Here is a 13150-nt window from a genome sequence, read left to right on the forward strand (position 1 = left end):
AATTTTAATGCATTTGCGTGCTTCTTTTTGTTTTCATTTCTTCCTCTCTCAGGACCCAAACCAGTTCATCCGGGCCAGCATGTTGAGGGTTTTGTCCAGCTTTCGGGTCCCCATAATCGTTCCCATCATGATGCTGGCGATCAAGGATGCGGCATCCGACCTGTCCCCTTATGTGAGGAAGACCTCGGCTCACGCGATCCAGAAGCTCTACAGGTATGGCTCTGTGTGCGTCTGGCGTTGGACTGCAGAGCAAACTCCATCAGATTAAAGAGTAAAACTCACCAGGAGTCGCTGCACCTGATTGGCTCCCGTCCCCGCCTCGTTTCTGAGCAGTAAATGTTGAGTAATGTTGGTTTAAGGGGTTCTGCCCTGCAGCCGTCTTTGTGTTTAGCGCCTTAAACCCAACTTGAGCGTATCAGTTCGTGTTTGACCTTTTATGATGTGGCGCGCTGTTTGCGTCCGTTGAGCAATGCTGCGCCCGTCAACGACGGCTCAGCGTGATGAGGAGAATCTTCCTCGCCAAAGAGCAAAACAACGACCGCTTTTCCCAGACGATGCAGAGAACGTGACTGATTTGTGTCAGGATAAAACGCCGGTTGACCCGATCCGGCGTCGCCACCTCTGCATTCTGAGCACACGCTAGGGGGAACATAATTTAATTTGTAAGTCCATCAAGTTTTGATGTTCTGCGAATCATCGTTGACAGTGTGTCTCTCTCTTCTGTCTCCAGTCTGGATCCGGACCAGAAGGAACATCTGATCGAAGTGATAGAGAAACTATTGAAAGATAAAAGCACGGTGAGTACCGGCACACCCAGGCATGCTGGGACACCACTGGAGGGCGCCCCAGCCAAGCATTTCCTCTTTCTCACTCTCCATCCCACAGCTCATTCGGCAATGCCATGGTTTGTTAGCACCCACTTAAACCCGCACATCTTCAGATGCTCCTTGTTAAGCGTCCATTTGGAAGGAATTTTCGCACTGATGCTAGTGTCAGCTTAATTTTCTCAAAGGCCAACTTCCTCTTTTTGTTTTTTTTTGTCCTCCCCGATGCGAGCCGCAAATGAGACTGAGATTTCTCAGATCCCGTGTTCGGGCCGGTCAAAGACGCAAAACGCACGCGGCCCATTAGAAGTCAGCAGGCAGCGCGTTGATTTGAGGAGGTCACTGTGAATGCTGAGGATGTTTAAATGCCAATTTCAGATACGTAGACGTCGGCTACGATGCGAAAGGGTGCGTTGTGTTCGCGCGGGCGTCCAAGTCACGCACAGTTTGTCGTAATTATGAATTCATGGCATATACCTGTCGTTATACAAACAAAACAAAGCAGCAAAGGCCACAGGGGGATGGAAAACCCAGTACCAGATGCATAGCATATTTAGCCCCAGACACTAACGAAGACAGATGACTTCTCCCCCCTTTGGGGCCTACGGTGTGAGGCTGTGGGGGGACAGAGAGAGAGGGCAACAACACCACACAGGCGCACAAGCAGTCAGCGATAAATAGTGTGTGTGGGGGGGGGGGGGGGGGGCTAGTGGATTCAAATCATCTATTTTTATGATGCTGGGTTGATTTAGAAATCCCTACCTGATGACCGGTCCCTGCATCTTTGTTCCTTTTTCCCTGCGCCGGGAGGAACACCAGGTAAGAGCGTCCTGGAGGTGAATCATGGTGGTGTCAGGTGGAATACTGAGGGCGAGGGAAGAGGAAGTGGACTCATCCCGTCGCAGAGGAAGGCCACTCCGCCTTTTATAGCTTTTTTTTTTTATAGGTTTCCAGAGTGTTGTCAAGTCTGGCAAAACAGGTCCCGGCAGGTTGGCGTGGGTCAGAACGTGGTGTGGAGCATCGCGTTTGAAGGATGTTCATATTTACCGAGCAGGGATGAGGAAACTTTTATTGTTAGACATAAAATGCTCTCATTAAAGGGCTGAAAAGACTCAGTTCTGAAATTCATGGGCATAAATTTCTTACCTGCTAATTAAAATTGTTCCCTGTTATCGATTAATAAACTATTACCTATAGATTAATAACTCAAAAGTTCTGCACCTTTTTTGGAGCGTTTTTACAGTCGATTCAAATTCTAGCGCATTACCCAGAACGTCAGCTCACATGCGTTCCAACTGGATCCAAATCTGGATCGTGATCTGGATTTAAAGGACACACTCGGGAGTGTCGGTTTGTTTGGGTCGCAATAAAGGAAGGGGGCGGAGACTCGACGCCGCCAAGAGGATTCCGATTCGTCTGTAAGATCAGGAGTCTCGTCTGCAATCGGATTTAGATCCGGATCTAAAACACACCAGGTTTACACATTGATGGATTAGTCGATGTTAGCTCATTTTAACAGGAGGCGTGTCCTATTAGAGTGACATCATCACGGTTTACCATCAGCGACGTGACGCTCCTTTCAGCCGCAGATCAGTTCTTCCTTTAAGGGAAGCAGGAAGTGTTTGCTTATTGTTCCAGGCCTCCTGACGTTTACCTTTTACTACGTGTCTGCTTGCTTAAATAGCTGTGACACATGGGGGGGTGGGGGGTGTTGCTTATAGGCAAGATGGTTTACAGAGAAAATGGGAAGGCCTGATGACAGGGACAACATAGGAGTTTGTGCAGCTGTTTTGCTGTGATGGATCTATTATCCAGCCATTACAAGATAAATGATCGATCCCTTCCATCCCTCCCTCCTTGTGTACCTTCTGCAAAATTGAAATGAGAGTGGATGGGGGGGGTATGGGACGTGGCTGAGGTGGCACTATGATTAGGGGCGAGGTGAGATGCCCATTAATTTAAGATAAAAATAAAAAAAAAACCAACAGAGGCAGGAGGATGAGGAGCGAGTGAAGGGAGGATCGGCCGACCCCCTCGCCGGGCCATCAATCACAGCGGCGTGCGTTGTCTCTGGCGTGATGACCCAGCAGTCTCTGCCTCCCCGGCGCCCTAATTAGAATTCATAGCAAACTAGATGCAAGGAAACGGTTTGGGGCCCTTCATAATTTTATAGGAAATTTATTGTTATTAGAAGAACCATTTGCTTAGTGTGATTTTTCCATTACTGGCTTGTCACGCAGGGTAGATAATATGGCGAAGGGGGAGGAGATGGAGCACAGGGGGGGGTGTGGGGTGTGAACTCCATAGATTGGGGTGTCAGTTTTGTTGATGGTGCATGTAGTTTACCTTGGAGCTGGGTCTAATGGAGGAAGTTGGTTGGAGAATGCACAAAGCCCTTCAGCGGGATCCGGAGACGGGAGAGACCGAGGAAGAGCACCGGGGTGGGGGTGGTTGGGGGTACACACCAATGTATGTGTAGAAAACCCAACAGTATTTATCCTGCTAGAGTTAAATTAGCGGAAAGATCTTAAAAACAGATGGCGATGAAAACAACACGGAAGAAAATCAGGATCCGGATCGGCCCGAGTTTCGTACGTCATGTGGATCCAGTAAAGATTCGATGCTCGTGTGTGTGTGTGTGTGTGTGTGTGTGTGTGTGTGTGTGTGTGTGTGTGTGTGTGAGCGGCTGAAAATGTAAGCTCCAGATTTCTCATGGTGTGCATAGACTGCAGTCACAAACACACACACACACATCAATGCAGGCTCATGACAATGCTGATGGGTAAATGCTCTGGTTTCCTGCGGGGGCCACCGGGGGCCAGAAGGCTTTAATTGGGAGGACTGGATTCTGCTCCCTCTCTCCTCGTCTTCTTCACCCTCCCCTGCCCGTGATGATGCTGTTTGCATATTAATACTCCATCATGTCACTCACTCCGCCTCGCAGTAAGTCAGCAGGCCAGCAGGCAGTTAGATGGAGTGGTGGGGGTTGGGGGGGGGGGGCATGTAACAGCCAAATTAGGTTTTTCTTTTCCACCTCCTATCTATATAACGTTCTTCTCCCCCTCTGCTCCTGCGTCTTCCTCCTCTTTACTCCCTGGATTGAACATAAAATTACTTCCTTTTTGTTTTGTTTTGTTTTTTTCACATCAGGACAAATTCAGTTTATCTGAGAAACACTCGTTGATCGATTTCTTTCACGGGACCGTTAAAACATTTCTCTTCTTATTATCAGCTAACTAGCGAGAGGCAGGAGCGTGTGTCGTGAATTCAGCGCGGTAAATTGGTATCGTGTTTTTTAAGTGCAATAATTGTACTTGTGTATTTCTCCAGAGCCAGTACATTACTGCTCCGGAGTTAACTCCGCTGTTAATATCGAGGAGCCCTAAATGAACCACATCTGCGTCTCACCCCCCCCCCCCCCCCATTGCAGCTGGTGGCCGGGAGCGTGGTGATGGCGTTTGAGGAGGTGTGTCCGGACCGCATCGACCTGATCCATAAGAACTACAGGAAGCTGTGCAACCTGTTGGTGGACGTGGAGGAGTGGGGGCAGGTGGTCATCATCTCCATGCTGACGCGCTATGCCAGGACGCAGTTCGTTAGTCCGTGGAAGGAGGTGAGGCGCTCGCCGCCATCGGAGGGGGGGCCCGATGGATCCGTCAGGGTGACGGCTTTCGATCGGACGATAGATCGCGATGGGAATAATTGCGCCGTGTGATATTGTCATTGTGAACCCATTTTAAGCCAGTGAAAATATAACAGGGATTCACAATATTGATTTTTTTCCACCCATTACCAATAATTGATTACCTGCTTCTCACGGCTGATCTCACTGATAACGTTACCTTTTTGTTCAGGTTTAAACCTTTTCATAAACACTTGACGATTTAAAATAAAAAATGCAAAAAAAAGGATTGGAATAAATCATTTAGGTGCAAACCGTTGTGGCAGTCAACCTTTGCTGCTTGTGTTCCAGGGCGCCACGTTTGACGAGAACGACGAGAAGTCCTTCTACGACTCCGAATCTGAGGAGACTAAAGTCCAGGCGGAGGCCAAACCGTACGTGATGGATCCGGATCACCGGCTGCTGCTCAGGAACACCAAACCTCTGCTGCAGAGCAGGAACACGGCGGTGGGTTGGCTCAAAGGCTTTCAAACCCGTTGACGGAGATTCACATCGATCAACCTAAAACCTCGTCGTCTGACCTCACTTCCTGTCTTGGAAATCGTTATTGTTTGCCACTGATGTTCTGTAATGGAGTCAAACGTTTCTCCAGTTCTTTTGTCTGTGAAGTAAACGCCTCAAAACTTTCTTTCTCACGCAAACACACACACACACACACACACACCTGGACTCAGATACAACAACACACACACACACACCCCCTCAATAGCGATAGCAACTGCAACTCTCCATCACCCAGGAGTCTCAAGGCCTCTGTCAACAGGAGGAAAAATGCTCTCAGAATGAAAGCGTTGATTAAAATGTGACCTGCTGTGTCTTTAACTCGCGACAACACGGTGACGTCCTCCATCTTCATAGACGCCCGGAAACCCTTTCATTCTGTCTGCTGCGATGGACACACTGAAAAATTACCTTCTGAGTAATGGCGTGAACGTTTTCGTAGAGCGTTGGAAAGAGTCTAATGATGGAAATGGAAAACCAGTGGTCCGCTAATGTGTTGTGACCATAGTAAGTCTGAAAAGAATCGGCTTTTGGCTTTGATATAAAAAATAAAGGAAAAATAATCGACACATTGTAGAAGAAAAAACACACGAATCAAATAAACAATCAGAAGACAGTTCATGAAACATTCAGGGAGCGAAAGACTCACGCGTGGTTATTTTGGCGTGTCTTAGGTGGTGATGGCTGTCGCTCAGCTCTACTGGCATTTGGCCCCTAAACACGAAGTCGGGATCGTCACCAAGTCGTTGGTCCGACTCCTGAGGAGCCACAGGTAATGCAGGAAACATGCGTTCGCCTCTTCCTCCCCTAACTCCTCGCTGAGGCGCTCCTGATATCTGGTCGTGTTTTCTCTGTGCACAGGGAGGTGCAGTACATCGTGCTCCAGAACATCGCCACCATGTCCATCCAGAGGAAGGTGAGTGCCGGCGGGCGCATCGGGAATGATGTGTCCGGCGCTGTCGTCACCCACGGCTATTCTAACTGCATGAATCGTCTCCTAACGAACAGGGGATGTTCGAGCCCTTCATGAAGAGTTTCTACGTGAGGTCAACAGACGCCACGCACATTAAAACCCTCAAGGTAAAGTTCCAGGTTGTCGTGCGTCCGCTGTAGTGTACCGTAAACATGGATTTCTGTTTCACATGTTGAAGTTAAAAATAAGAATCCAGGAGATACGTCTTGACCTTTGTTGACCTTTGTAGCTGGAGATCCTCACCAACCTGGCCAATGAGGCAAACATCTCCACCATCCTGAGGGAGTTTCAGGTTGGTTTCTCCATTAACGGTAAGATGAATTTAGCGTCCTGGTTGACAGTCGCTTCACTCCCCTGGTTTTGTTTCAGACTTATGTGAAGAGTCAGGACAAGGCGTTTGCGGCAGCCACCATTCAGGCCATCGGCAGGTGCGCCACCAACATCTCCGAGGTGACGGACACTTGTCTCAACGGCCTGGTCCTGCTGCTTTCCAACAGAGACGGTGAGATGACTTAAAAAAAAAAAAAAAAAACACAGCCAGTGACGGCGGCGCTCATCTTCTTTGGTGCCGTGACCCGTCTTGTTTTTTTTTCCTGTGGTCTTTGCAGAGACCGTGGTGGCGGAGAGCGTGGTGGTGATCAAGAAGTTGCTTCAGACTCAGCCCACGCAGCACAGCGAGATCATCAAACACATGGCGAAGCTCTTCGACAACATCACCGTATGAGTCGTCGCAGCTCACATAGATGTAGCCACACGGCTACACGTATGCCGGCGCTACAACTAACTGCTACCTATCGGTCACTCAATCTCTCAGGTTCCCATGGCCCGAGCCAGCATCCTGTGGCTGATGGGAGAGTACTGCGACAGGGTGCCCAAAATCGCCCCTGACGTTCTCCGGAAGATGGCGAAGACTTTCACGACAGAAGACGACCTGGTGAAGCTGCAGACCGTCAACTTAGCTGCTAAGCTCTACCTGACCAACTCCAAGCAGGTGAGAAATGAACGATTCTCCAAATCCAAAGGCGAATGCAGGGCTCAATCACTGGGACGGTGTTCAAGTATTGAAGAAGACATGTATCAATTTTTTTTTTTTTACTGTCAAAAGAGGCTGCTTTGTCTTGCAGTAATTGAACGCAGTCAAATGTTCGGTTTAAACGGAGCCGTGAACAAGAGCTTTAATGTAATGGAGCATGTCGTAGTGCAGCTTAGTGCCTACAGGCCCATTCCGTTAGATGGGGGTGATTCTGGCCTCCGAGCCGGGTTTATGAGCCCAGACGATACATCCCAAAGTGAACACATCCTCTCACCTTTTAACACATCGACAAGGATGGAGGAGAGGGAGCGAGACAGAAACGGCGCAGAAATGCATTTTTGTTTTTAGTTTGAGAGCAGATTTGAAGAGGAGACGTGAGTCATTAAAGAGCAGATTTTATTATGTTAATGGCTGCTTCAGTTCCACAACCAAAAAACAACATCCTCCCTGAGGAACGCCACAAACTGGCTGCAATTTAGGAAGATCTTCTTTTTTTTTTTTAAGCTAATAAACATGTACTCGTAGATCTCATCATCCTGCTTTTCTTGTCCAATCAGACCAAGCTGCTGACCCAGTACATCCTTAACCTCGGCAAGTACGACCAGAACTATGACATCAGAGACCGGACGCGCTTTATCAGGCAGCTGATAGTGCCCAGCGAGAAGAGCGGCGCCCTCTACAAGTACGCCCGACGTATCCTGCTGGCCCCCAAGCCGGCCCCGTTGCTGGAGTCTGCCTTCAAAGGTACCTCATACGTTTGTAATATCAAGCGATTATCCTTATTTTGAAAGATAATAAATCCTCCGAATGAGTTGAAAGTTTTCGATTAAACCCCTTTCCTCTCTGGTAATTCATCTATTTCTCATTGAGTGGCTCTATTTGTGGAAGTATGCAAAGTTGATTCAGTGAGTGGTTTTATTATTCTGTCTGTGTCTCTCTGAAGGGCAGCTGGGTCAGAGCCCTTTACCTTTGACTAATGAGATGGGTAAATAATTGAGCTAATGCTAACCTTTTTCACACTCAGAGGGAAGAAAAAAAATCTCCCTCTTTCAGCCGTCTCTCCTCTTTCTCCTTCCTCTACAAAATGGACAGAATCGTCCTCCTCCTGCATTAAAATTCCAAGTCGGTTTGCACCTACTGGATGTTTATGGAGACCGCTAACCACCCCTGTCATTCTTAATATTCACAAATGAAGTCTTTTTCTCTCTTCTTTTGTTAGCAAAGCACAGTTTTTAGAGCACGGATCCCACGACACCAACATTGATTATCTTCCTGTAAGGGAGAGGAGAGCTCCTATTAAAAGCATGCGTGGGCTGGTGATGCTTAAATATTATATCAAAGATTTTTATGAGCGCACACTCGAATCATGGGCTCCCTCACCGAGGCCTGAGGTGACGTTAAACCATCCACTTCCTGCCACTGAACGCACTCACGTTACATCTCCACCTTTGTTTTCAAGACTCTGATGATTTTTTTTTCCCCTTTACTTCCAGATCGAGACCGTTTCCAACTGGGAACTCTCTCCCACAGCCTCAACAGCAAAGTCACCGGGTACCAGGAGCTCTCTGATTGGCCAGATGTTGCTCCTGATCCAACCGTGAGGAACGTGGAGATCATAGAACCAGTAAGGAGGCTGCCTCTTCGGCAAAACTGCACTTCCAACCAAATGAAGAGTCTTTATTATCCAGACAGGTTACACTTTTTACTAAAACATTAGATACAGACTAATAAAATCTTGTTTTTTGGGAGGCTTCAGTTTATTTTGGACAGCAAAGCAGTTGTTTCAACTTTTCGCAGCGGATCTCTTCCAGCAGACTTTCTCTGGAACTCCAGACATTTTTTCTTTCTGTTCTGTTCGATCACGAGATGCTTCGCTCGGAGCGACATCGTGTTCGCTGGTTGGTGAGCTCTGACATACGCAAACTTCGTTGCATCGTAAGCTGCCGGAACTTCTCAGCCTTCCTCTGATTCGCCCTCCTCTGTTACGTAACTGGATCAGTCGTCATGACGCTAAATTCCATGATTAGAACCAGGATTTTCACTGACAAAGCTCCACCTGACCCCCCCCCATTGAAAAACGTCATTGTTGTTTATAGACGTCATCGGCAGCCAGTGAGTTACATACAATTATCTAAACTGATTAATTTGTTTTTTCCTGGCGCTAAAACAGAAGCAAAACCGGAGCATTTATGTTAATAGTTCAACTTCTTTTTCAGAATTTTTGATGACAGTGCAGTTTTTAGAGTAATTCAAAGCCTTTCACTTCGCTCACTTATGACGTTTCTTGAAACTCAGGTGAAAGAATGGGCACCGATGTTGGGAAAGGTCAAGAAATCCAAACCTGTTGACAAGTTCTACTCGGATGATGAAGAGGAGAAAGAAAACGATGGATCTGAGAGCAGCGGTAGTGAAGACAGCAGCAGCGGTGATGCTCGTCCTCCTCTTAGTTTGATGGGAAAGTCTAAACTCATGATTGATCGATCCATTGAACTATTTTGTCGCACCTTAAACTGTACAGATTCGAGCGAGGGGAGCGACAGCGAGGAGGAAAGCAGCGAAGAGTCAGAAAAGACCTCCAGCGATTCTGGAAAAAGTTCCAGCGGATCTGAAAGAAGTTCCAGCGAATCTGAATCGGAACAGAAGAAGAAGAAAAGAACCAAAAAGGCACCACAGAAACAAAACAAGACCCCCGCTGCCGACAGGTACAGGGAAATCCCACGCATCTGTCAGACTGTGAAGGCCTCGTTTGTGTTTGGTGTGTCCAGATGTTTCCATGTTCTTTCAATTTTTTCCTGATTCTCTCTGGATCATTAGACCGGCGCGTGTTCGTCTGAGGCAACAACAAATGTCATCAGTGTTTCGCTGCATCAAAGCTCAAAATCCCATCTGTTCACAACTCCAGCCATTTTTAATCATCGGCGTGACAACACACCTGCTGGCATGATTGTTCCTTCTGCTCAGTTTATTTAGATCTCCTTGAGAAATTTAAATTTGCCATGATGCTGGAGTTTTATGTCTTTTAACTGACCTCAGTGGTCCCCAACTCGTGTACCGGTACCAGTCCATGGGTCAGTCGGTACCGAGTCACACAGAAAGAATCCAGAACTGACAACTCGGTTTTATTAATGATTGATTGTGAAGTATGTGTAAGTTTTAAATGAGTGGATTCTCTCCTCCACATCTGTCTATGAGTCACTCTTGACGCTTGTGGAGATGCTCGCCTCGGTCACATGACTACCTTCGTAAAGGGGCCGCTAAGACAGAATACATTACTGCTAACCTGAAACTCCCAAGCAACAAAACTAACAAAAAACCTGAGGAAAGTTTCTTTGTGGGATAAAGAGACGAAAGAAGAACGTACGATTTCAAAGAAAAAGAAAACTGCAAAATACCAGTGTTTCTGCTGGTCGTATCGTTTTATTTTATTGTATTTATCCGCCACATCTTAACGGCTGGCCGTGAAAATTTTGTCTGACATTAAACCGGTCCGCGGCGCAAAAAAGGTTGAGGACCACTGACCTACTGTATCATCAAAACTTGCTGAGAAAAGAAGACGACGACGTTCCCGGAGGTGACTGCAGCGTCGGTTTCTGCAGACTCCTCTGTCCAGACCGGCTGAGCGGCTGGAATATCGTTAGTCTGACTTCCATTAACAAGCTAATCAAGGGGAATTTTCCTCCGGTAGCGTAACCCACATTTACATGGCTAATGCATAATGACTTTTGATTGGTCATTTAGCAGCCTGGTGTTACCAATGAATGAGATTTGAGTCATTACTGCTGAATATGCTCACACACCCTCTCTTACACAAGAGCAAATGTAGTTTCTCGTGCATCCAGTCCATTTCCTCACCGACACACAAACTCCCAGCGATTGTACCTGATTTCACTGTGTGACAAGCTGCCGACTGACCCTGTTCTCTCCATTAGAGAGTGTAATTAGAGCAACTCACCCCAGCGCTCGAACACACACAAACACACGCACACACACATACACAGTAATTAGAGCAGTTCACCCCAGTGCTTCCACAACAAACACAGCATAATGCCCTCATTATGGCCCAGTCATTTCAGGCAGGGCCTAATCAGGCCCACAGTGATTTATATCACTTTTTCCTGTTCGCAGCAAATGAAATCTGTAGGCCAAATTAATACTGGCTTTTCATCATCGCCCAAGTTAAAAAGCCAGTTACCGTCACAATTCTCCTCATTAATTTAACGGCTGCGAATCCCAGGCAGGCGGAGTAAACACTCATTATCAGGACAAATTGAAGAGGGACAGAGCAAATGAAAGAGAGAGGAGAAAGATGGAAAAAATCTTTTTGAGTGAATTAACTTTGCAAACAAAAACAGATTGATTGTTGTTCGGGCCGAGCTTTTCCAGGTTTCTTTTTTTTTTTTTTTTTTTTCAAATTGTGTAATCACTTTAAATAGTGCGATCGAATGGTGGTGATGTCACACTGGGAAGCTGAACAGGCCGTTCTGTTCTCTTCTGTTCTTTTACATGTGTTGTCGTGTTCTTGGTGTGTCTCAGTGACTCGGATGAGAACGGTAACAGACCCGTCGCGCAGGAGAGCAGCTCGTCGCCCGAAATCTCCTCCAGCTCGGAGACGGACTCGGATGACTCCGATTCAAACGCGCCGCCGAAGAAGAGTGACGTCAAATCCAAACCCAAGGTGATGATGTTAATTTGGATGAAGGATGAAGGAAAGGTTCTACTCAGGTAGAACGGTGTGAACGCCGCTGCATCACATGTAAATGTTGCTCTGCTTTGTTCAGATTCAGCCTCTGGCCTGTTTGTTATCCATCTTTACAGAATTCTATCAGCTGCTCAATGAATAAATGGACCCATCATCTAATTGTCTGTTTGCCTGTATAAGTTATGATTTTATGTGTCTCTCCTATTGAAGTTGCTCCATAATAAAATGAGAACTGTCATTATTAACAGGAGAAACGTTCATGTCTAAAAGAAAAGTGTCAAGATTACAACATCTGACTATATTTTAATCTTCAGATTTTTTATTGGTCCATTCTCAACCTCCATCTTTCACACCTGTTACACTCATCGTGATCCCACCCTCCCTTTTCTCTCCTGTTCTATGAAATTCTCATTTCGTACAGTTTGTCATTCAGACATGGTGTGTGAATTATGCGTCTTTCTCCACACCTCTCCCTCCTTCTCTCTCTCCCGCACTTCCAGACCTCCTTTACCCAACGAGGTTTCCATCTCTATAACCGCCACCAGGCACCCGTCAGGGACACGGCCTTTAACTTTATTGTTCCTCTTTCCCTCCTCTGTCCTGTTGTCTTGTCATCTGTTCATCCTGAAGTATGCAGAGTGGAATTTAATGCTTCTTTAAATGGAGCATTTGTTTGTTAGGAAGGGCCATAAACGTATGTTTCCATGTGTGTTTTGTACCCCACGAGTTCACGCCTGACAAACACAAACATCCAGATCTTTAGGATTCAGGCCCTCCAGAAGTAATACTTTAATTTTTATTCATCGTCTCATTTGGTTTTCAGGTGCAAGTGAAGTCCAAGCAGGAAGTCTCCTTGCTGGATCTCGATGACTGTGAGTGTTTTACTTCCACTTTTAATCCCTCAGTGTGATCCATCACGTTTGTTTCCTAGATATTCGCCTCAGGCAATTAAAAACCCTGTAAAAATAAAGCTAGATAAAAGTTACTGAGTGTAGCTGTCAACACGTGTTAAAAGGCAAGGATGTGTCACTGCGTATTTTCTTTCACAACTCTAAGTTTCACATAAAGAAAATCAGTCATTCCGACTTTAACGCATTCAAAATTTGACAGTTCTGGTATTTGGCGCCTCCCTTTGGCGGCGTTACCAAACACACTCCGATAGGCAGCTCCTCCACGGTGGCTTAACTTGTCTGTTTTTCTGTCCGATGCTCAGTTTCTCCGCCGCCCGCCGACATTCCGAAGACCGCCCTGGCGATCTCGTCCAGCCTGCTGTCCGACCTCGAGGGCCTCTCCCTCTCCAACGTCTCCTCCGCCATGCAGGTCAGTGCATCACGGCCACGCACCAATGACATTTCCTGCATCTCCGTGTGTCGGTAGTCCTCTCCGTCTTATGCTGACAGAAGAGCGGCGTAGCATCTGAGGTGGTGAAATGAGCCTC

General features: G+C 46.9%; 1 protein-coding gene across 2 annotated transcripts in view; it reads left to right on the top strand.

The window, feature by feature from the left end:
- ap3b1a (adaptor related protein complex 3 subunit beta 1a) overlaps positions 1-13150 on the top strand; it is a 36588-nt gene that overhangs the window by 8008 nt on the left and 15430 nt on the right. For both annotated transcript variants that reach the window (XM_068334219.1, XM_068334218.1), the window contains exons 5-22: positions 53-213; positions 731-797; positions 4255-4437; positions 4798-4953; positions 5682-5779; positions 5869-5923; positions 6016-6087; positions 6210-6272; positions 6350-6482; positions 6589-6698; positions 6795-6971; positions 7571-7757; positions 8507-8637; positions 9309-9438; positions 9532-9715; positions 11547-11688; positions 12536-12584; positions 12926-13032. In XM_068334219.1, the coding sequence (XP_068190320.1) occupies positions 53-213; positions 731-797; positions 4255-4437; positions 4798-4953; positions 5682-5779; positions 5869-5923; positions 6016-6087; positions 6210-6272; positions 6350-6482; positions 6589-6698; positions 6795-6971; positions 7571-7757; positions 8507-8637; positions 9309-9438; positions 9532-9715; positions 11547-11688; positions 12536-12584; positions 12926-13032 (2205 nt within the window). The remainder of the gene's footprint in view (positions 1-52; positions 214-730; positions 798-4254; positions 4438-4797; positions 4954-5681; positions 5780-5868; positions 5924-6015; positions 6088-6209; positions 6273-6349; positions 6483-6588; positions 6699-6794; positions 6972-7570; positions 7758-8506; positions 8638-9308; positions 9439-9531; positions 9716-11546; positions 11689-12535; positions 12585-12925; positions 13033-13150) is intronic.

Source organism: Antennarius striatus, chromosome 15, assembly GCF_040054535.1.
Source record: "Antennarius striatus isolate MH-2024 chromosome 15, ASM4005453v1, whole genome shotgun sequence".
Classification (NCBI taxonomy): domain Eukaryota; kingdom Metazoa; phylum Chordata; class Actinopteri; order Lophiiformes; family Antennariidae; genus Antennarius; species Antennarius striatus.